The sequence below is a fragment of the Sciurus vulgaris genome, assembly GCF_902686455.1.
Source record: "Sciurus vulgaris genome assembly, chromosome: 5".
Lineage (NCBI taxonomy): Eukaryota > Metazoa > Chordata > Mammalia > Rodentia > Sciuridae > Sciurus > Sciurus vulgaris.
Window position 1 is genome coordinate 80,236,725 of NC_136465.1, and position 25,219 is coordinate 80,261,943.

Below are 25,219 nucleotides of genomic sequence, written 5' to 3' on the forward strand. Positions count from 1 at the left end.
ATTCATAACTATTGAAACTTTATTATGAATTGCAGCTTTTAGCAATATAAATCACAATCCTCTATTTTACTTGATGCATTTTGGCCTTAATTCTGTTTTTTTCTGATATCAGGAGGACCGCAACCTCTGCCTCCTTATTATTTTTATTTACCTGCCCTTTAGAGTTACCCTTTTTCTTTGAAACACTGAAACATTGTGCTTCATTATTTTTTATATAAATTATATCATTGGGTTTTGCTTTTTTTAAAAAAAATGTTGCTCTTCAAGGAAAATTAATTCCTTTCACTTGTATTAATAATGATTTGTATACTTAGGCTTGAATTCTATCATATCACTTTTGTTATAATTACTGTTAAATTTACTTCCTCATTGTTGGTTTTTTGCTTTGTTATAGATACCTTTTTTCCTTTTTTATTTTTATTTTTTGGTGTTTAGGTTAAATCAATATTTTGTTTTAGTGGTTATATTTTATAATACCCTAATCTCACTTTTTTCTTGCTTAAGTTTTTTTTTTTTTTTTTTTTTTTTTTTCCTGTGCTTTTGCAGTTGTTGAGATCAAACCCAAGGTCTCATACTTCTTGTTTAACCTCAAAATTAAGCTAGTTATTTTTAAGTAGTATTCTTTGACTTAGACCTTTTACCTACTCAACAGACAATAATCTTACTCTGTTTTCTGCTTTTCTTTGCCTTTTGTCTCATTTTACAGTTGTATCTTTTTCTTCTTTGAACATCTAATGCTTATGTTCTGACTTTTTCCTCTTATCTGCAATGTTTTACCAATTTTCTCATCTTTTGGGTACACAAAGCTCATTCTCTACTGGCTTCCTCAGAAGGTCACATAGGTTTAGAATTCCCTAAAAGTCTTCATATTCCAAATTGTTTTTCAAAAGACTTCTTCATACATGAAGACAGGCTACTTGCACATTAAATTCTTGGTTCATACTTCAAACTACTTGAAAATATGGCTCCACTATTGCCTTGCTTTGACTATTGTATTTAAGAATTCTGACTTCAGCCTAGTTTATTTTTTGTTCTAGGTTATTTGACCTTTTTCTCTGAAGGCCTTGAAGTTTTATTCCTCTTAATACTTAAAATGTAGTACTTTAAGTAAAGTATCCCTCAATATTTATTATTAGGTAGAAGTTTTACCAGGTACCCAGTAAAACCATATTTTTTTTATTTCTAAAAATTTATCTTGAATTATAGTTTAAACATTAAAATTTTTATTTTTCCCTTTCTTGAAAAACTCCATCCATACAATACAACTACTTGTCTGCTTTGCGATTCAAGCGCATGGCTTATGACCTGTTTTAATCCATTCTTTTATTTTTATGTTTTTCTCCAAAACTGCTTTAAAGTTTTATTTTGATCATTTTATATTCTCTTGAGGTCTTTTATAGTGTCATATTTGTGTTTAATGTTTTTGTTTATTTCATCTATTTTGGAGTTCAATAAATTATTATTTTGTGTTTTCTTTTATTTCACCCATTTTTATTCTATATTGAATTTCTGATTCACAGTGTTTTAAAATATCCAAATGACAGCATGTGAACACTTCATTTATACTGAAGTGTTTGGACATGGCTTTTTTCTATTTATTTAGTTAATTACTAAAGTGGAGAAGTTTCATCAGCTGAGATATTTTGATTAGCAGTTTTTATTTCTCTTACAGCAGTTTTATATGGAGTTTTTTTCTAATGCTTAGTATTTTGTGGATAATGTTCATAAAGGAAAATATCTTTTATTTTATTTTACAAAAATAATTTTTTTTGTAACCAGGATTGAACCCAGAGGTGCTTAACCATAAGCCATATCCCCAGCCCTTTTTTATATTTTATTTAGAGACAGGGCCTCAGTAAGTTGCTCAGGCTGGCTTTGAACTCATGATCCTCCTGCCTCAGCCTCCTGAGCCGCTGGTATTATAGGCATGAGCTACTGTGCCCAACCAAATTTTTCTTTGTTTTGCTAGTGCTGGGGATGGAACCTAGGGCCTTGTGCATGCCAGGAAAGCACTCTGCCAACTGAGCTATATCCCCAACCCTCAAAAATAATTTTTAATGCAAAATTCTTCTTTTGTTTCTGCAGTATTGTTAATGTTATCACATTACATCCTTCCCTCCTTACCTGCCCTGCCTGCAATGGCTGGTGTTATCTTCCACTAACTATTGGAAGATCATAGCATTTTTCTCTGTGTCTTAGTAATGTTAGTGATATGTCATGAATATTATTACTTGCTCTCTTTTTTTATTTTGTATTTTCTCATGAAGCTACATGAAAAAATTTAGAATCCAGCAGGTAATATTATCCTCTGGACCTGGGAACAGACTTCGCATTATTAGTAAGAAAAATGAATCCTTTATATACTTGACTTTGAATTAATCAATAGCTAGATCTCAGCAAACTCTTTCATGCTCTCCTAAATTCTACACTAGGCTAGAAAATTATTGTGACATGACATTAACTGCCTAAAATAAAGTTGGTTTCTTATTTTGAAATAATAAATCAACTAAAAAATATTGAATTAAATATTTTCCCTTGTGTTTAAAGAGGAAAAGAGTAAATGATTGTGACACAAACTTTTTCAATTTTGTTATTATAATAGTGATTAAAACCACTGGGAACCATGTACTTTTCCACACAGGTGTACAACCTGCTTCCAAATGTGGAACCATATGGTTATTTCTACCAAGGTCTCGACCTAGATGATGGCAAGGTAGACCCCTGCATTCCTCAGAAGGATATGTTCTATAATGGTTTATATTATATGCCTGTGAACAATTATGGAGATGGAGACATCTATGACATTGTCAGGGTAAGATCATTGAAACTTTTACAAAATATTTCTCTCGGTTTTAATTTTAGTATTCATAATACCGGTTTCATTGTTTCTTACCTAATTTGAGATTTAGTTTCAGTAATTTGCTAATCCAGTACTCCAAAATTGTCTTATATAAAGTGAGGCATCTTTTATTGTTGATATTTCTCTTTTCTGTTGAAAATACATGGCTGAAATTATAAAACCTCAGGTTAGAGATTTTATAATGAGATAATCACCCAATTTATTACACAAAAAAATCGTATGCAGAAAAAGTAAAATCAGGAGGCTAAAATATAGTCTGGATTCTATACATACCTAGGCTACAAAATAGATGTGCTGAGGCTTCAATGGCAGGATCTTTATAATTAGGATTACAGTTGTATAAGAACAGGGGTATTCAATCTGACAGATTTTAACTCAAGTCCCAACTCTTCAATTTACTCAGCGTCCATTGTATATGTTTGTGGGGTTGGGTGGGTGTTTTTCTGTTAGTTAGCTAGTGCTGATTTCATGAGTAATATTAAAGAAAGAATGAAATACAATACTCAGCAAAATGCCAGCACATAAAATAATAATGATTATAATTTTTCTTCTAAATTAGGAGTTTTCCCTAAGTCAAATAGAGGTGATGACCCCTATGATCTCAGACCTTGCTAGCACAGAAAATCTGCTTATTTATGATCTATTTATTATTGCAATAATAAATACTTTTTATACTTTTTACATGAAATGAATGAACTTTCTGTTTGTTTCTTTGAAAGGACATGGGTCTGAAAGTCTTTACCAACCTCCATTACCGGAAACCAGAAATATGTTCAGAGGAGAATAATCTGCCATTCCTTGGGCCTGTGTATCTAAAAGAAGGAGAGTATGCATTGATGCAGAGTGCTCCAGCTAGAAGTGCATGTGCGTAATCTAGAATTTTGTGTTCTGAGATATTCATAATGATTCTTAAAATTAGGTGTATTGGGGATAAAACCACAGAAAATTGGGATTTTATATGTGAATTTTTAACATGTTTTTGGCTACAACTAGACATCCTAAGCTTCAGTAAGCAGAATAAAACAGGCCAGAAATAGTTCTTGGCTATAGGGAATAATTGACTTTAGATATGAGAAGAATGTTGTTTTTATTGGTAGAACAAAATGTCAAAATAGGATCAAGCAGTGTGTGGTGATGTGAGAGGACAGTCATTGTAAATGAGTATGACAGAGAAGAGTGATGTTGCTTATGTGCCCATCATACTTATATATAGAGCCAAGTATAGAGAGTCAAAGGCAGAAAGTATTTTATTTTACTTTATTTTTGTGTTTTTATTAGTTCATTATATTTATACATAATATTGGGGTTATTTTGACATAATCACGTGTGCATGGGATATCATTTCCTGCACTTTGGACCCTAGTTTTTATTTTGAGAAGTTTTTGCTTTGTTCTTTTGCCCATTTATTAATTGGGTCATTTGGGGTTTTCCTCTTTTTGGTGTTAAATTTTTTGAGTTCTTTATACTTTCTGGATATTAATCCCCTGTTGGAGGATCAGCTGGCAAAGATCTTCTCTCAATGTGTAGACTCTCACTGCAATTCTTAATCATTTCATTTGCTATGCAGAAGTTTTGTAATTTAATACTATTCCACTTATTAATTCTTGGCTTATTTCTCACACTTTCAGGGTCTTATTCAGGAAGTTGGTGCCTGTGCCAATATGTTGGAGGTTGACTCTATGTTTTCTACTGGCTGTTGCAAAGTTTCTGACCTAATTCCTAAGTCTTTGATCCACTTTGAGTTGGTTTTTGTGCAGAATGAAAGATAAGGATCTAGTTTCATTCTTCTACATACAGATTTCTAGTTTTCCCAGCATTAATTATTAAAAAGGCTATCTTTTCTTCAACATATGTTTTTGGCACCTTTGTCAAGTATTAGATGAATGTATCTATGTGCAATTTGGTCAGCTAGTTCATTGCTGCAACCAAAGGACCGGCCAAGAACACTTAGAGGAGGAAAAGTTTATTTAGGGATTCATGGTTTCAGAGGTCTTAGTCATCTTCGTTCCTTGGAGACTTGAGGTGAGGCAGGACATCATGCTGGAAGAAAGCAGCTGGGGACATTGCAGCAGGAAAGAGAGAGAGAGAAAGAGAGAGAGAGAGAGCACTCTACTTAACAAGGTCAAAATATGAAAACAAAAGGCACATCCCAGGGACCCACCTCCTGTAGCCACACCTTACCTGCGTACAGTTACCACCAAGTAAATCCCTATCAAGGAATTAATGCACTTAGTAGATTCAACTTCTTATAACACAGTCATTTCAATTCTAAACTTCCCAGCACTGACCCACACAAAGCTTTTGAAGGACACCTAATATCTAAACATAATAGTAGGTTTGTCTCTAGAAACTCCTTTGGTCTTCACGCCCATTTTGGTGCCAATACCATGCTGTTTTAGTGACTAGAGCTCTGCGATATAATTTGAGGTCCAATATTGTGATACTACCAATAGTACTATTCTTGCTTAGGATTGCATTGCCTATTCTGGGTCTTTTATTTTTCCAGATGAATGTTTGAGATGTTTTGTTCTAGTTCTGTGAAGACTATCATTGGTATTTTAATGGAGATTGCACTGAATTTGTTTAATGCTTCTGGTAATATGACCATTTTGACAATATTAATTCTGCCTATCCAAGAAAATGGGAGGTCTTTCCATCTTCTAAGGTCTTCTTCAGTTTTTTTCTTCAATGCTCTATAGTTTTCATTGTAGAAGTCTTTCACCTCCTTGGTGAGATTTATTCCCAAATATTTTGTTTTTTCCTATGTTATTATGAATGGGATAGTTTTCCTGATAGTTTTTTCTCTGTAGATTCATTATTGAAATATAGTAAAGTGATTGATTTATGTATTGATCTTATATCTCAATGCATTGCTGAATTCATTTATCAGCTCTAGAGCTCTTCTGGTACTGTTTTCTGGGTTTTCTTTTTGTGTTTTTTGTTTTTGTTTTTGTTTTGGGTGGGGAGATCTTATACGATCATGTCATCACCAAAAGGTTATTTTGTCCGGGTCTTAAGCCCCCTTGCTCTTCTCGGCCAGCGACAAGGGAAGGGAGCACTCCCCAACAGGGCCAGACTGGGAAAGGTAGGGCTGACTGACCGCCGGCACCCAGCCCTCCAGGCGGAGGACAATCAGATGCATCAGGGAGACCAGTCACAGCAGGAACTTGTTTATTGAGGAAGTCACACAGCTTTTATGTAGGGTGGAGGCTAGGTGAGAACCAATCAGCTTAAAGGTCAGCAAGGCATGGGGGGTTCACGCAGATGCGAGTCCCATAGGACTATATGGCAAGCACGAGCTGATCACGTTCACGGAACTGTTGTTAACCAATCCCTGAAGGTGGTCCGATTTATCGTCATTAACTTTTGAAACCGCCTTTGAGGCCTTGATCTTGCTGACTCGCCAGGGAGTAAGGAGTCAGCCTGAGTTAGTTAATGTGTCATTAAGCCCAACATTATTTGGCTTCTTTTCCCATTGGTATTCCTTTAATTTCCTTTTCTTGCCTGATTTCTCTGGCTAAGTTTCATGAATTATATTGAATAGGAGTAATGAGAATAGGCATCCTTGTCTTATTCCTGATTTTAGAGGAAATGCTTTGGGTTTTTCTTGGTTCTGTATGATGTTGGCCTTAGGTTTCAAGCATATAACCTTTACAATGTTGAGGTAAGTTCCTTCTATCTCAAGTTTCTTCAGCATTTTTTAAGTAAATGGGTGCTATATTTTGTCAAGTGATATTTCTGCATCCTTGAGATAAACATATAATTCTTTCCTTATCTCTATATGATAAACTAAGTTTATTGATTTGTGTCTATTGAACCAACCTAGCATCACTGGGATGAAACCCACTTGATCTTCTTACTATGTTCCTGAATACAGTTGGCTAATATTTTATCAAGGATTTTTGTATCTATGTTGGTCAGAGATATTGATCTTAAGTGTTCTTCCCTTGATATGTCTTTGTCTTGTTTTGGTATCAGGGTGAAACTGATTTCATATGAATTTGACAGTGTTCCCTTTCTTTCAGTTTTATGGAATAATTTGAGAAGTATTAGCATTAGTTCTTCTTTAAAGGTCTGGTACAACTCAGCTAAAAATCCGTCTAGTCCTGGGCTTTTCTTTGTTGCTTCAATCTTACTGCTTCTTATTGGTCTGTTTAGGTTTTCTATAATCTGTGATTCAATTTGGTTAGGTCATATATGTCTAGGAATTTGTCAGTATCTTCTGGGTTTTCCAGTTTATTAGAGTATAACTTCTCAAAATAATTTCTAATGGTCCTGTGGATTTCAGAAGTATCTATGGTAGTATCATTTTTCATGTCTAATTTTGTTGAATTGACAAATTCTTTTGGTTAACAAAATTCTTTTGGTTAGTCAGGCTAAAATGTTATCAATCTTATTTATCTATGTCAGTCTTACGTTCTGAAGGCAGAGATATGTTAATTCCTGTATAACCAGACAGCTGGTTTCAGAGGTATATGTTCCAATACCAGTTTATTTTCAACTAGAAGGACGGTAAGTATAAAACTGGGACATATATGAGATGACTAATGTAAGTATGCAGATTTCTAATATAGAAATGTTTTCAGGGAAGCAAAATAGAACAAGGTCACCATAGCAGAACTGAAATCAAAGGTGTATTCCCAATGCATCTGGGAGGACTTGAATAGCACTCCTTAAATCCCTCTGGCCTCACAGGAGATTAGTCCAGTGATTAAAGTGGGTCTGATTCTGGAAATAATGTCAGAAGTTCCACCTGAGAAAAATGAAGGGCCTGAAAACTTTATGTAAGGACAGGTATTTAAATATTTAAGAGATCTAATACAGTCTAAAAGTTGAAACCACTTTGAAGTCCTGGTCAAGATGACACTTTCTATTATGAGATTAAGCCATATTTAGTGATCTTTATCAGAAAATCTAAACTTTTCTTTATCTCTGATTAAAATATATTGAAACCCAAAGTTATTCTTTTAAAAAAAATAGTTGTAGATAGACACAATAACTTTATTTTTATTATTTATTTTTAATTGAACCCAGTGTCTCACATGTGCTAGGCAAGTGCTCTACCACTGAGCTACAACCCCAACCTCCAAAGCTATTTTTTAAAAATATTTTCTTTCTTTAGTCATTCATTTATTAATTTATTCAACAAATATTTATTGAATTTGGGTACTGAGTGTATGACTTAATCTCTGCTTCTCTGGAGAATTTCTTCTAAGAGGGAAGTATTACAATTATAGAGGTATTTCCCAAAACTTGGGAATAGTGCATTAAATGGAAATAACATAACTTTGAATAGAAGAGACCTAAATTTCTCTAGAGCCTATGAAATTCTCCTGGAGGAACAATATACTGAGACATGAAAGATGAATGATATTGTATCACAAAAAGAGAACGATATTTCAAGTAAAAAGGGAAGTACTTTGAAAGATGAAGTAAGAAGCCACAGTCCTTGAGAATAGAAGAAGGTGAGCCCAAGGCAAGAGCCCAAGCCCAGCTGAAGCAAGAGGGATAGGCAAACAGATCATGAAAACCTTGCAGGGCATTTAAAGCATTCAGAATTCATTCTAATGTAATAAACCATTGATAAGCTTTAAGCAGACAGTGTAATTTGAGTTTTTAAGTGATATCTGTGTCTGCTGTGAGGAAAAGGGGTTGGGATTTAGACTGCTTAAGAATTTATGAAATTATGTAAATGTTAATTCAGGGGAAAGACAGTGGTAGCTTTGGATTTATATCAAAAGGCAGTGGACATAAAGAAACATGGACAGGTCTGTGAACTGTCTTCAAGTTGTAAATAGAAGACATTTGTAGGTTGATGAGTTATGGAGAATGCAGGGTAGGGAGGAGACAAGGATAATTCTGACTTGGGTAACTGGAGAGAAGCAAGGGGATACATGTTGAGTTTACTTTGGGAACAGTTACATTTCAAAAGCTTATACCGCATCCACAGGAGATGCATGCAGGGATGCATAAGTTTGGGGCTCAAGATGGAGTTCAGGGTGGAAGATGAGGCTGAGAAGGCTTCAGAACAAGTATTACAGTTAAGTCATGTGTTGGGGTATCAATGGGGAAACAGTGTGTTGTAGAAGATATGAAACAGAGTTTTTAGGAACATCAAGAATGAGAAGTTTTCATCCTTCAAAACAGACAAGAAAAACACTAGGATATGGCATTATTCAGGTTAACAATTGTGATTATTTTGGAAATAACACTATTTAAGAATGTCAGATACAGTCTACAGGACACAAAGCCGAAAACCTGTTCTTTAGAATTATAATTCTCTCTCTCTCTCTCTCTCTGTTGAAGTCATATCAGATGTCAACTATGTAGAACAGGCTGTAATGGAAACAGTAAGAACAAACTTTCCTGAGACATGGATATGGGATCTTGTCAGTGTTGAGTGAGTATTTAACAGTTTTCTCTCATATATCTTTATTTCTGTTTTGTTTTTCTTTTTATTCATTAGCTTTTGTTTCTGGGTATATACAACTGTACCATATTTATAAAATATATAGTGTCATTCATTTGTAAATACCAATCATTTTGTCTTTTTTCCTAGTAGATATTTTTCACCAAAGCTTTCTCCTCTATAAATTTCATGCAGATATATATAAGCTGATTTCCTTTGTTTTAAAAAAAAAACTAATATTTTTAAAGAATATAACCTTTCTAAGGTTAAATTTTTTAGAAATCTGTCTCTTAAGATTTTTATCTAAAAGAGAAGTGGGGAGGGGTGGGGGGAAGAAAAAATAACAGAATGAGACAAATATCATTACTCTACATACATGTTTGATTACACAAATGGTGTGACTACTTCTGTACAATCAGAGAAACAACTGTTGTACCCCATTTGTGTACAATGAATAAAAATAAATAAATTTTAAAAACCTTGAATTTATTTTTAATTGACTTGAAAAATCATATTTATGATGCACAATGTGATATGTTGTTATATTTACGTATACAATCTGAAATGAATAAATCAAGTTAATTAACATTAAAAAAAGATTTTTATCTAATGCCCTATCCAAACACTACAGCTCATTTTTTAACCTTCAGTTAATTCGTTTCTGCTTACTCTGCACTGAATTCAGGTTTTAGTTCAGACAAAGAATGTGTTTTGGGAATAATCACTTATTGCAGTTCCTCAGGTTTCGCAAATCTTTCATTCCTCATCCCTGATACTATAACCCAATGGGCAGCAAGTGCCTTCTGTGTGAACGGTGATGCTGGATTTGGCATTTCATCAACAGTCTCCTTGGAAGCTTCCCAGTCTTTCTTTGTTGAAATCATTGCCCCCTTTTCAGTTATTCAAAATGAACAGTGTGATTTGATCATCAATGTCTTCAGTTCCCTGAATACCTGTGTAGAGGTAAGTTGCTTCCTTTGATCTGGAAACAAAATCTAACAAAACTAAGAGTTTCTTAGTATTTTCCTTCAATGCCACTGTATTGTCTATACTCTCAAATGTGAAATGATACTATAAAGGAATAGACTTGTTTCCACATTCTTCAAACAAATCAATTGCCTTAACTCATGGCAATGATTTGAATATAGTTTTGAGAATGGCATTTCATAATGAAGCACATTCTCCCATATTTATCTTCTTATGAGAAGAGTCATAAGAAGATAAATTTTGCTAATTTAAAACAAAATCAGGCCGGCATGGAGGCACACACCTGGGGAGACTGAGGCAGGAGGATCACGAAATCAAAACCAGCCTCAGCAACAGTGAAGTGCTAAGCAACTCAGTGAGACCCTGTCTCTAAATAAAATACACACACAAAAAGGGGGGTTACTGGAGATCTGACTCAGTAGTTGAGTGCCCCTGGGTTCAACCCCCAGTACCCAAAACAAAACAAAATCAATAAAGCAGAATTGTCGTAAGAAGAAAGATGGGATAATAACATCACAGTATGTAAGTTAAGGAATCACTGTATTCATTCCTTTTTTAGGTATCTGTTCAACTAGAAGCATCTCAGAACTATGAAGCTAACATCAACAACCTGAAAAGCAATGGCAGTGAGATTATCCAGGCTGGAGAGAGGAAAACATACCTCTGGAATCTTAAACCTAAGAAATTGGGTCAGTAACCGTGTGTCCCAATCTCTTGAGAAACCAGCCATTTTAATACTATGTTTTTCTTAAATTCTCTAAACAAATGTTTTTTCTTACCTTTTTTCTTTTTTCATTATCCTGCATTAAAATTATGTTCTTACCTAATTTCTGTTTGCTAATATATAAAGCAGAACCACCATTAATTTGCATGCAAATATAATCTTAATAAAATACAACATAAATGCTGCTGGGTGGGTGGTATATGCCTCTAATTCCAGTTACTTGGGAGGCTAAGGCAGAAGGATTGCCAGCTTATGGTCAAAAGAAAAATTTTAAAAAGGGGCTGATGATGTAACCAAGAAGCAGAACCCTTCTGGGCTCAATCTCCAATTCCACCAAAAAAATTTAAAAAGCACAACATAAATGATAATTTGTATAACATGTTGAGTCTACACATCACGTCCTAAATGAAGACCACGTTTTCACTAACGTGCCCTAATGTTTTTCTTTTTCTCATCCATCATTTATTCAAATGTCACTAATATAAAAAATTTTCTTCAATCACAGTGACCAATTATTGGAATTTCTGGGATATGTAAATTTACTAGATTTGTGACAAGATATCAAAAACACTGAATACTTGAATGAGGACCAAACCCTGAAAAGGATATTGTCTCAGGGCATGTATTATCTACAGCTAGGAAACTAAATTTAGAAGTATCTTATTGAAGATATAAGGAAGGGGAAAAGTTAAAAAGTACAGTAAAAATTCTAGATGTGATGTGCATAATACTAATTATGAGTAATTTTTTAAGATGTGGCAAAAAGTTTTTTTAATTTCCTATCTCATATTCATTGTATTAGTATAGCAGCAAAGAGTAGAGTTATAAGATTATTTTTGTTTACCAATGATATTAATGTGCCTGGGATTATTTTTCCTACAATACTTAAACTTTGTCAATTTTTAACCTATGCTAGGTCTTCAAAATTCTTGCCTGAAAATTTATTTATAAATACTTTCATATAAGATCCTGAAATGGGTGAAACAAAATATACCACATTATCTCCAGGCAGAAGCAGCCAGTTAATTTGCTCTGACATTAATATGATGCTAGCACTTGGGTTATCCACTCCAAAATGTGATTGACAGATTCTAATTGTTTTTCATTATGCAGGGAGCTGATGGTAGACTTAATTTATATTTGGGATTATTTTCTAGGTAAAGTGAATATCACCGTGATTGCTGAGTCCAAACCAAACAGTGCCTGCCCAGACAAAGTAACTGAGCAGCAAAATCTAAACTGGAAAGACATTGTGGTCAGAAGCTTATTGGTAGAGGTGTGTACCTGCAAAACTATCAAGCTCTTCCTGATAAGAAATAGATAGTGTCTAAGAGGCTAAATAATAAAAGACATTCTTCTCGAAAAGAGTTAATTGACCAGTTACTTTTGATATAAAACATTCCATTTTAAATGAGTTGGAACATAAAATTCATCCTTTCTTTAGTTGATCTCTCATCCAGGATAGTAAAACTTACAGGCTTTTTGATTTTTTATTCATTCGTGACTCATGATGCTTCCCGTGTACTTACTCCCCTCCCGTCTCTTTTTCAACTGATTCTCAAAACCATAAGACAAATCTACTTGCCCTTGTCTCCTGAGCAGCTCCTGTCATCCTAGATAAAAATTGATGCCTCATCTCTGGGCATGTCCCTACTCCACAAAACACTTTCACCTATCTGCTGGAGATGCTGGACAGGATCAGAGGAGTTTAGAGTGTCATCCAATGACACAGGTTATCCTTGTCCAACGTATTAGAACAGAGAGTCCACAAGGCTGTAGGAAATGCACAGTGACTTTAGATATGTGTGAAGGGGACAGTGAACAGATCTGCAAAGGCAAACATTACCAGCCAGGCCTAAGTGAGCCAATGATTTACTGCTTTTCCTTTCTGGAAAGATGATACAGACTCATCATTTTGTGTTTGCTTTTGTTTACTCTTTGATAGCCGGAAGGTGTTGAAAAGGAAATGACCCAGAGTTTCCTTATCTGTACAAAAGGTAAGAAGATATTTTAGGTGGTCAGTTAGTCCTAAAGAAAATATTTCAATAGGGTCAGTCTTTTTGTATAAATTTAGCAGATAAAATATATGCTTATGGAGTTTTTTAGTTCACCTACAACATTGCTCTGCCTCAACCTGTTTTTCTCAATCTTATGTATGCTTGGCTCCTTTTTATTATATGATCATCATACAGTGTTCGTCAAAGAGAAATCAGGCTTATGTTTAAGTAGAACATGATATAACCTTTGCTTTGGTACTCTTAGGATCAAATAATCCATAGAGCTATCACCAATCCTCAACTGCCTTCTTTATGCTCCTCAGGAGTACTGTTTTACCTGGGTAATGGTGACCAAGTTTTAATACTTAACCAGAGTCTTCAAGTTGTACTTTTTGTATGGACTATTTTATGTGTCTTAGTCAGAAGGTTTTGAATTTTTACATTTTTCCCTACATAAATGGTTTAGGCACTAAACTCATGGTGAATGAGTACTACTAACAAACACACAGATTTATACCATTTTCTGAAAATATTGCCATATTAAACTAGATCAAACTATCAATTTAATTTCATGTAACAAGCAATTTGTAAAATAAAAATAAGTAATGAAATCTATTTCCTAATGTATTTCTAAAATCTATTTCTTATAAAAGGGAGTCTTCACATTATTTTTTATGGATTTGTTTTTTTTTAGGTGCCAGAGCCTCTGAGGAGATAGTTATGGACCTGCCAAATGATGTAGTGGAAGGCTCAGCCAGAGCCTTTGTCACTGTTGTGGGTAAATAGATTAAACTTTGTTTCATGATATTTGAAAATCTTGGTCGAGGTAAATTTCCTAAAATGGAGAGATTTTCCTATGCTATCAATGAAGAAATTATTGTTCAGGTCTTCCCTGTTTTTTCCATATTCCATAACGTTGCCAAGAAATGTTAGTTCTGGTAGATGATGAGTGGTGCAGAGAAAACCTAACATTCTCTTACAGTAACTAATCTTAAATATCAGATCCATTCTCAGAGAATCAGAAAAACTTTTCCTATTAAAGATACTGGGAATTTTCTAGTAAAATGAGAAGTCTGTTTTATAAAAGGAAAACTTCCTTGCCTATCATTAACACCCTTTGGAGAGGGATAGATTACAGATTATATGGCATAGGATCAGTTTCTCAAAATCAAACAAGCAAAACACATTTTCCTAACTTCCCATTCTTACTGGTTAAAGGGATCTTCAGAAATATTTTCCCTTTAATTCCATCTGTGTTAGTCAGCTTTTTGTCACCACGGCCAGAATTTGTCACCAGTACCTAACCAGGAATAGCTTAAAGGAAAGTTTATTTGGGGCTCACACTTTCAGAGGTTTCAGCCTACACACAGCTGACTGCATTGCTCTGGGTGAGGCAGAACATCATGGCACAAGGGCGTGGTGGAAGAGCAAGGCTCTCTTTATGGTAGCCAGGAAGCAAAGAGGAAAGAGAGGAAGGGGTGACAGAGCAGATGCATCCTTCCAGGCACATCCCAGTGACATACCTCCTCCAGCCATGCTTTACCTGCCTGCATTTACTAATCTGTCCATTTAAACTAAGATGGACTGATTAGGTTACAGCTCTTAAGCCAATCATATTACCTCTGAATATCCCTGTGTTAACACAGGAGCTTTGGGGGATACCACATATCCGAACCATAACACCACTCTTCATATCCATCTACCTAGAATTACTTTTTCCTTGTTTTCACATTTTAGACTCACAAAGTGTTTCTTAATTCCCCAATCCTTTTTAATCTACAGCTATTTATGCTGAGATGGCAACTGTAAGTGATATGACTTTCTGTTTCTCCTGTTTCCAGGTGACATTCTAGGAGTTGCAATGCAAAATCTGGGAAATCTTCTCCAAATGCCTTATGAATGTGGAGAACAGAATATTGCCCTTCTATCTTCTAATACATATGTCCTTGACTACCTGAAATTTACTGAACAATTAACAGAGGAAGTTAAATCTAAGACTTTATTTCTCTTATCTAACGGTAAGATGATTTAAGTAGTCTCTCCCCATAGTAGGTAAAATTGATTCTTAATAACATCATGAAGTAAAAAAACTGTAATTATACACTTGTCTGGCACAGCAAAAGTGATCCTGACTCTTGCTAGTTTGAGTCCTAGGTGTGTTTTCTCTTGGATTTCAAAATTTGTGCAATCATTTAGCTTCATAATTTAGTGCTGTAAAGATTCAAATTATGAACTAATTTATTTTTAACACCTAATGTTTTGTCAGACAACCTTTGTTGTTGTTGTTAATATTAGCCATAAATCATTTGTTTTTCATCTCCTAGATTTTTTCCCAGTTGTGTTTAATTGTAGTAATGAGATTTGTATATAGAAAGGGGGTATATAAACCTTGTAACATAATATTAAGGAAAAATCCAGGAGCATAATGTCTTTGGTTTTTGTTTGTTTGTTTTCAGAAAGGTAAAACTAAATGAAGTAAAATCACCGTGAAGGAAAAGTGTTGATTAGTAAGCAAAATGATGAGACAGTTATTAAGCTAGGCATATTCCCATGTGACTTGTCATTAAAATATATAAGGAAGAAGTTATTTTTCCCCATTATGGATAAAAAATCCAACTGTCAGAAATTAAAATCAGAAGTATTCATTCCTAGTAATTTTTGTGTGTCTAATATCAAAACTCAGGGATTACACTATACCGTTCTTTTTCTTCCATCTTCCTTAGGTTAAACAATTTCCTACTATGTTGTATTTTAGGTTATCAAAAGCAGTTGTCTTTCAAAAACTCTGATGGTTCATATAGTTTGTTTTGGCAGTGGGATCGGAAAGGAAGCATATGGTGAGACAAAAATTTTATTTTCTATGATATAAAAATTATGTGAGGAGGGCTTGAAAGGAGGTGAGAGAGGATTGAGTTCAGTGTGGTTTTTCCAGCAAAGTAGATTTCAAAGTGAATTTACGGAGAAGAATCCGATAAAACCAAAATATTCAATTATTCTAACTCTAATGTGACAATTTACCTATAGTCTCATACAATTTGCTTAGCAGTCTGATCATTTAATGATAATCTCTACACTTACACAGCTGGCTAACTCCCTGGAAAGTGGCACATCCTGCTCTGCACTTCGGAGTCCCATTTAGATTAAGGAAGGACTCTGGAAGACCTCAAAGCATCTGATGACAACAATTCTGTCTCCATGTATATTTAATCTAACAGACTACATAGCAAGACCTTTGGAGTTAAACAAGCTAAAAACTGCCTACCATAATTTCTACAGATTGTTTTTCATAATATTTTGCTAACCCCAAAGAAATAGCCATTATCAATCAAGACTGTTGCCGTCAATATTAGACAAGTTGAATGCATCTATCACCCAAGGGGACCCACAGTGATGAGCTGGCTGGGGAGCCGACATCATTTCTCTTTGTATCTAACTTTTGCTATGGCAATCCTCATTACAGGCTGACTGCCCTCACTTTCAAGACATTGGAGAAAATGAAAGAATATGTATTTATTGATGAAACAGTTCAAAAGCAGACTTTAATCTGGCTTTCAAGCAAACAGAAAAGCAATGGCTGCTTTGAAAATGATGACCAGCTTTTCAACAATGCCTGGGAGGTGAGTACTAATAGAATGAGGTATTCCTTGTTCCTGTGCCTACTGTTCCTTCCCTTACTTCTGGCCTACCTCATCTTGAACATGGTCATTTGAAGGGGGAATGTTATGCCTTCTGAGTTGGCTGTAGTCACAGGCCTGTGGTGTCCTGGTCAGCAGCATCATTCCTGTTGTATGCATGTTTAACCACAGCAGAGATACAACTCCTCCAAATTTTGCTTATGTCTTTAAGTCCTTAAGCCTTCCATCCTCAATCCTTTACAGTAAACAAATTGAAAATTGAGGGGGAAAGAAGAAAACCTACAGAGAAAACATTCATAAATTTGGAGCCAGAAAATATTTTAAAGGACAGGGGTAGTCTTGAGTGTATGAGGAATGTAAATTTGTACCTATTTGTGGGAGGCAAGAAAGCTCAGGGGACTGAATCTAGTAATTACCATTGTTTCAATGAAGCAAGCTATTCCAATACCTCTCAAGGAGGGTTGAAGGATAGTTCAACCCTGGCCATAATGTAAATGGGGTAAAGTGTGTCCTTGGCAGGACTCACCTTTTTCCTTTTCCTACCTACATTTAGGTAAATCTCTAAGCATTCTCCCTCCCTTCATATTTCTGCTCTTTGAAGACAGCTATCCACTCTACCCCATCACATGTCTTCTCTATTCTCCCAACCTTCCTGTTTCCCTCTGGATGTTTGCAACCTCCTATCCTGATATTTTAGCATAACAGATAGTCCCTAAGAAAAGGTCCTGGGTTTTTCCTCTGTATCCTTCATAATGACCACTCCAACTTTTGGATTGTGGCCTATAAATCTAATCCACTACAAAATATGGATGAATGGGAACTCCTTACAAAGTAGGACAGAAGAGGCTGGACACCCAAGGGATTTTCAGGAACCAGGCTTATTGGCTGCGCCTGGCCCATCCAGGCTCATCCTGGCTCATGCCTGAAATTCTCCTCTGGACCAAAAGTCTAGAAATTCTTTGAACTTTATACCCTGTGATGGTGGTGGGTGTGTGGGTGTTTAAGGTTTTTGTAGAAGTCTACATAAAAGTATTTATTTTTCTTTGAGTTCTCAGAAAGTGCTTTTTAGGCCAGACAGAGGTTTTATAAGTTTTTATCAAGAAAACAGAGATAATATCTTTTTATACAACAAACTTGACTGTGGTCTCTAACTCTATCACCTCTTTTGTGTGCAAACCTGATATGTACAAGAAAGAGGAAACTTAAAACCACAATTCTCTCTGCAGACCTCCTGCTGATACTCTAAAAATCTTTCTGACTAGAGGAGAAGCTTAATTTTGGCAAGGGTCTTTTGGATGGGGGTGCCTGGCCTGCTTCATTTATGGTATTTAACTTTAATGCAGTTTATTTTCAAACTGCTTTACTCTTATGTAATTGAAAGGGAGGAGATGTCTTTAAGTTATTCCAAACCTACTCTCACAAAGGGAGGACCCTAATGGGAAAAATTCTTGTTCCTATGTAGAAAAATAAAAGACATTTTAATGTTCTCTTCTAAAATACCGTCTCTGTATCTTTCTTCTTATTGACTGTGTTACTGATCAATGCTTCCATTTGTATGATCTCACTCAATCCTTTCTGTATACAGTGTAGCTGGCCCTCTGTATCCAAGAGTTCCACATGCATGGATTCAACCAACCATGGATTAAGGGTATTTGGGGTGGAATGGGGGACTGCATCTGTATTGAACATGTACAAAGTTTCTCCCATGTCATTATTCCCAACACAATACTTATAGCAATAGAGAGCTATTTTAAAATAGAAATTATATAATATTAGATATTATAGGTATTTTAGAAATTATTTACGTTATACAGGACTTGAGCACCCATGGATTTTTATATCTGCAAGGTGTCCTAGAACTAATTCCCCATGGATACCTAAGGATGCCTGCAATTAAGTCTCCGTGTGTGTGTGTGTGTGTGTGTGTGTGTGTGTGTGTGTTGAATTTTGAGAAAGATGCAAGAGAAAAGTAAAAACATGGCAGAAGAATGGTGATACCATTTACTATAATTTAAACATGCTTCTAACCACATCTTGCTTTGGTGTCCACCCTGTTCTGTTATTTGCACCTTGAAAACTGTACTTCAAAATTATTACTTTTCTGAAAAAAAGAAAGGTTTCCTTTTGCTTAGATAAAATGATGGTTGTGTATTAGATCATTGGATCCCAAATCCAGTCTGAATGCTGTCTGCACCAGAATCACTAGAGTACCCATTACAACTCATTTCCCTGAACACCTATTACAATTCATATTTCTGAGTTTTTAAATGATATTGTCTTGTGTGGATGCAGCCTTATTTAATGCTTGAGTTTCTTAGAGAACTTTTATACACAGCCAATTTGAAAATTATTTGATTTATTTATTCTTTCTAGTTTTACACTGTACTACTCTATGAGACCTGACAAGAATTACCTCCTAGGGTAATTTTGCATAGATTTTTCAGAATGTTTTTCAGTGATTTTCTGTTTTACCATATCACAAATTCTTTATTTGCTGGTCAAATTAATACCAAATAATGTCAAATAGAGTCATATGAGTGGCTTGGAGTACATGCTTAATATCAGGTCACATAAATATCATATATGTATTAAATATATCTAAAATTATTATGTTCAATGTAATCATTACATTGGACCTTAATTGATTCTTGTTCAGATAGCATGGCTATTAATTAGCAAATTTAAAGTTTATACATGTTTGGGTTTGAGATTATAGCTTAGTGATAGAACACTTGCCTAGCATGTGAATCCTTGGGTTTGATCACCAGCATTGCACATGCATGTGTACACACACACACACACACACACACAAATTGCACATGTTCAAGTGTTTTGTGAATTAGGATATTTGTCCTGGCATTTCTTTCCTACTTAGTTTCTCTGCAGACGAATAACTGTTCTTTTGTTATCTACCATCCTATGTGACTCGTTGTTGTTCCTTTTAGGGTGGAGATGAAGAGGACATTTTACTCTCTGCATATATCACTGGAGCACTCCTTGAAGCTGGGCTCAATTCCTCTGTATGGATCCCACTAACTTCTAGCTTCAGCATCTGAATGCACATTAAGTAGACTCTAGATTAAGAGTAATCAAAATTCTTAGGCTGGAGGAAAGTTGCCTTTTTCTTATTACTTAAATTTTGTTTCTTACATAGTAATAATAACATTACAAATGTATTTCAAGTTATAGTTTTGAACTATATTATTTTTGAATATATATGAAATATATATTCAAAATATATACAAAATATATTTCAAAGATACATACACACACACACACACACACACACACACACATATATATATATATATATATATATATTATGAACAATGACTAAATATCCAGCAAACTTACAAAATGTTGAGGATCATTTTAAATTATATTTTTCCTCACTAGTTTCCTGTTCTACGTAATGGGCTCTTTTGCCTAGAGGAGGCATTGGAAAGTGGTGTCCCTAATGGCTATACACAGGCAATCCTAGCTTATGCTTTTGCATTAGCTGGAAAAGAAGAGAAAGTGGAAGCCTTACTCCAGATCCTGGATCAATCTGCTATAAAAACAAGTAAGTTATAGCATTCAATTTTGCTAATAAAAGATTATCTTTGAAACAATGTAATGGAACTTACTACATAATGATTTTTTAACCCTCTCTTTACCAGGGTATTCCTACTTCTCTTAAGGAATTCATCTGTGCCCCCTTTATCTTTAAAAAATACTGTGTGTTTTAGATTCCCCTCTTTCTCTTTTTTGTTAAATTCTTCTCAAATGAGTATAGTAATGGAAATCAGGCACACCAACCATGCCATATCCAGTATCTTCTTTTGTGTTTGTTTGTTTGTTTGTTTTGTTTTGTTGTTGGGGGTTTGGGTTTTGCAGTTCTAGAGAGGAAACCCAGGGCCCCAGGTGTCCTAGACTAGCAGTCTTCCACTGAACTCATCAGTAATAACTACTTGTGAAACTTAATCACATACCACTTTTGACCTTACATAGTTGCTCTTTAGGGCTGTATTCGTCTTCTAAAACTGTTAAAACAAAAGACCACAGTGACTTAAACAACAAAAACTTGTTTGCTCACAGTTCTGAAGAGTAAAATAATAAGATGAAGGAGTCAGCAGATGTAGTTTTCTTACTTGTAGCTAGGCATCTCCTCCCTGTCCTCACCTGGTTTTCCCTTTGTGTATAAGAATTCCTGGAGTTCATTCTGTGTCTCCAAATTCCTTATAAGGACATCAGATTGAATTTCATCCTACCCTAATGAAGTCATTTTAACTTTACCTCTTCAAAGATTCCATATTCAATCACATTCTGAGGTCCCAGGAGTCAAGACTTCAGTATATGAATTTTAAGGAGATATAACTCAGTTCATAACAGAGGCCAAGAATGGAATTTTCACCCTCATTATCTGTAACTTTATAGGGACTTTCTATCCAGACTGTGAAAATTCTTCCTTTTTCTCAGATAATGTGATATATTGGGAAAGAGAAAAGAAACTCAAGACAGAACAATCTCCATCCTTTATTCCATGGGCACTTTCTGGGGAGACTGAGAAGACTTGCTATGTGCTATTGGCTGTCATTTCCTGGAAAATTCAGGACCTCACCTATGCTAGTAAGATTGTGCAGTGGCTGGCTCAACAGATGAACTCCCATGGAGGCTTCTCTTCCACCCAGGTAATCAATGTGGACCTGACATTAATAACAATGTGTGGAAGATGGTATTCTACAGAATGCAAGTCTATAAGTAATTTGTACCATAAACATCAGGTTTTCAGTACATTAGATATTTGATGATACTTTCTACAATGAAGAAAGATTTCTCTCTAATTCTGTGCTTTAAACATTGGAAAAAGTAACTGATAAGAATGGATAACAGGAGAAATCAATAATCATAAAAATAATGATATTTCTTTTCCTAGTGGGAAAAATTGAAACTTCAAGAAAATGTGATTAATTTATACAAGAAAAATGTTCATTTCCCTCCCATTTTAGTCTCAGTGTCATTAAAACCATAGGCAGAGATGATATTTATATATATATATAATGTATATCTATTATATTAAATACTATATTTTATAAAATATTTTCAGAAAACTAAAATCAAGAGTTCTTGAGGAAAGTCAAAGGCAACAACTCGCACAGTGAATATATTTTTCTATTGTTCAGTATATTACTTCTTGGTGTCCTCTTGACTGTTTTAGGGATATTTCTATGGGTTGATTGAAAGTTCACAGTTAAATGATGACTAATATTGCCTCATAACAGAGCTTGGGTCATTGCTTGTACTGTTCTGTGCAGGACACCACAGTCTGCCTTCTTGCCATAACCCGCTACATGAAATTAACCTTCTCTAGTGATCAAAACATTGTCACCTTTAGAAGTGAAGAGTCTAGTGAGATTTTCCAGATTAACAGTGAAAACCGCTTGCTAGTCCAACGTTCAGAACTAACAAAAGCATATGGACAATATACAGTAGATGTGGAAGGACATGGCTGCACATTTATCCAGGTAATAGAAATCAACCTAAGAGGGAAACAAATGTTTACCAGTTAACTGCTATCATACAAACTGTTCAATTATATATGAAGTATTATTTGCCATTTTGCATTGTTCTGTGATTATCTCTGTTCTTGCTCTCATGTGTTTTCTAATCAATAGCAGAAAATGCAAGTTATTTTATGAAAAGGTACTCTTTATTCCTTTATTTTTTATTAATTCATTTTAGTTATACATAATATTAGCGTTCATTTTGACATAATTGTATAACCATGGAATATAATTTGCTCTAATTAAGTCCCTAGTACTCAATACATCTTAATTGTTCCAATATTTCTGTCTCCTGATGATGTAAATCAATCTGTAATTTCCCACCATGCAAATGATGCTACTGTGACATATTAACATAAAAATATATAACTCTTTGTCTTAGTATGTATGGACATGTCAGTGAGTTCTTTGGGTTACATACTATGGAACAAATATTCAGAATTATAGGATATTTATCTAAATTATTAACTATTCATCTTTAACTAAAATGTATTAGCAGTCTCTACATTCAGTAGAGACTCACCCAGATTCATAAGTAGTGGAGTCATCTAGCTTTCTAGTTTTGTTAGTCTTTTGACTATAAAATGCTAATATATTATAATTTAAATTTGCACTTATTTGATTATTTATGATTATGAATTTATTTTATTTTATTTGTTCTTTTTAGTGTATTTGCTCTTTTTTATTTATTTTGATTCATTGTACACAAATGGGATACAACTATTGTTTCTCTGGTTGTACAGGAAGTAGAGGCGTACCATTTGTATAATCATGCATGTACATAGGGTAATGATGTTTGCCTCATTCTGTTATTTTTCCTTCCCCCGACCTCCTCTCAACTCCTTTTTTTCCTCTTTACAATCCATCCTTCCTCCATTCTTGCCTCATTTTCATCCCCCATTATGTATCATCATCCGCTTATCAGGAAGATCATTCGGCCTTTGGTTTTTGGGGACTGGCTTATCTCACTTAGCATGATATTCAACGACTGCATCCATTTACCTGCAAATGCCATAATTTTATTATTCTTTATGGCTGAGTAATATTCCATTGTATATATATATGCCACAGTTTCTTTATCCATTCACCAATTGAAGGGCATCTAGATTGATTCCACAATCTAGCTATTGTGAATTGAGCAGCTATGAACATTGATGTGGCTGTATCACTGTAGTATGCTATAAGTCCTTTGGGTATAGGCCAAGGAGTGGGATAGCTGGGTCAAATGGTGGTTCCATTCCAAGTTTTCTAAGGAATCTCCACACAGTTTTCTAGAGTGGCTGCACTAATTTGCAACCCTACCAGCAATGTATGAGTGTACCTTTTTCCCACATCCCTGCCAACACCTGCTGTTGCTTGTATTCTTGATAATAGCCATCCTAATTATTCTTTTTAGCGTATTCACTCTTAAGTTTAACTGGCTAGGAAAAGTTTCTTGAGGAATATAGTCATTAGAAAGTATTCTATCTTCCATAAATTATGTTGGGAAAGGTTCTATTAATGATGAAAACTATACCTGATTACTTGATGATAAATATATAGAGTGCATTAATAATGGACAAAGAGATACAAGAAGTCCTTTGGTTCTTACTACAGGATGAATTTTCTCATCATGTGTCATTCGTTGTAGGCCACCCTCAGGTATAATGTGCCACTACCTAAGAAGGCATCTGGATTTTCCCTTTCCTTGGACATAGTAAAGAATAACTCCTCAGATATATTCCAAGCTAACTTTGGTCTTACGGTGACTCTCAAGTAAGTATCACATTTTGATATCAGTTCCCAGGTTGAAGAGAGAGTGATATATAAAAAATAATTAAACTGAAGTGAAATAACAAAATATAAATGATGGTACCTGTGATGAGGTCACATGTTGATAGAGAATGTTCTACATCACTTCACAACTGTATGTATAGACACCACCGTTTAGTACATCTTTAGCTAAATCAGAGCTAAGGTTATTCAAGTACAATTTGTACTCTGTGCAAGTATAAATCGAATGTTTCACCATGCTAATATTAACAGTAATGTTTTTATTTGTGTGTGTGTGTGTGTGTATAATCACTTCCATTTTGGGATAATGGAGACAGTGTATTTTCTCCTCAAGACAAGTATAGGTGGCCCTATAGTGGAAGTCTCACAAATTTTATTTTATACCTGAAAGAGCCAAATTTTAGATTTCTACTTTTCAGAATAGAAAAATAAAATAATCCTCTTGAATTCAAATATAATTTATAGACACCAAAGGGTTTTACCATAAGTTAATGTATAGGGAAACACTGAGTAAAACTATTACCTAGGATTTCTAAATGATTGCTTTCTTGAAAACCAGAGCTATGGATTAAGTACATTGTGGAACTCTTAACTTCATGTCCCACTAATGCTTTCCAGAGGCCGAAATAGGACCTAGAAAATGTCAGGGGGTGTGTATACCAGAATGCTCTCCTTTAAACAAAGATCTCCTCTACATGTTGTGCTGATCTAAGGCTAACATGACTATATATAACATAAATGTATAAGCTTTATTTATGTATTTATTTATAAGTTCTGACTTTGAGATTGCAGGTGAACTTAACAGCAGTGTTTGGGGAGAGTTTAGATCTAGACACTTCATTATAGCTTCAGCTACTGTTGGTTTGTGTCATCTCCTCTGTTGTCACTCTGGTTGTACCAATTCTCAGATGTTTGAGGATGAATTTCTTAAGGTCTTTGTTCTTCAACTTTTGCCTTTTCTCCAGATGTCTAGCCCATTAGAATTCATCACCTGCCCCCTTTACTGTGAATTAAGTCACATTTCTAAACTGATGGCTAAACTAGTGTTGTTGTTTTTAAATTTAAGATATACTGGAATTCACAATAACTCCATTATGGTCCTTGTGGATGTCAAAATGCTCTCAGGATTCACTCCCGTTCTGGCATCCATTCAAGAGGTAAACAGTTGGAACACAATCTTTCAGTACAGAGAAAATGATCTTGTATATAGATGAAACAAACCATTGGTTAGCAAACAAAACCATGGGATTTTTTTTTTTTTTTATTTAAGCATACCTCTTTAGAGTCCACA

At 34.8% G+C, this 25,219-nt stretch overlaps 1 protein-coding gene across 2 annotated transcripts in view; it reads left to right on the top strand.

The window, feature by feature from the left end:
• The window catches only part of LOC306661205 (ovostatin homolog 2-like), a 48,988-nt gene that overhangs the window by 20,556 nt on the left and 3,213 nt on the right, over window positions 1-25,219 (top strand). Inside the window, exons 16-32 of one of the 2 annotated variants that reach the window (XM_079140033.1) lie at window positions 2,642-2,812; window positions 3,580-3,724; window positions 9,167-9,260; window positions 10,004-10,232; window positions 10,816-10,945; window positions 12,138-12,256; window positions 12,926-12,977; window positions 13,672-13,755; window positions 14,819-14,995; window positions 15,733-15,814; window positions 16,438-16,594; window positions 19,558-19,632; window positions 20,009-20,174; window positions 21,071-21,282; window positions 21,907-22,116; window positions 23,786-23,910; window positions 24,995-25,085. In XM_079140033.1, coding sequence (XP_078996159.1) covers window positions 2,642-2,812; window positions 3,580-3,724; window positions 9,167-9,260; window positions 10,004-10,232; window positions 10,816-10,945; window positions 12,138-12,256; window positions 12,926-12,977; window positions 13,672-13,755; window positions 14,819-14,995; window positions 15,733-15,814; window positions 16,438-16,594; window positions 19,558-19,632; window positions 20,009-20,174; window positions 21,071-21,282; window positions 21,907-22,116; window positions 23,786-23,910; window positions 24,995-25,085 — 2,319 coding nt within the window. The remainder of the gene's footprint in view (window positions 1-2,641; window positions 2,813-3,579; window positions 3,725-9,166; window positions 9,261-10,003; window positions 10,233-10,815; window positions 10,946-12,137; window positions 12,257-12,925; window positions 12,978-13,671; window positions 13,756-14,818; window positions 14,996-15,732; window positions 15,815-16,437; window positions 16,595-19,557; window positions 19,633-20,008; window positions 20,175-21,070; window positions 21,283-21,906; window positions 22,117-23,785; window positions 23,911-24,994; window positions 25,086-25,219) is intronic. The other variant, XM_079140034.1, reaches the window with a different exon arrangement.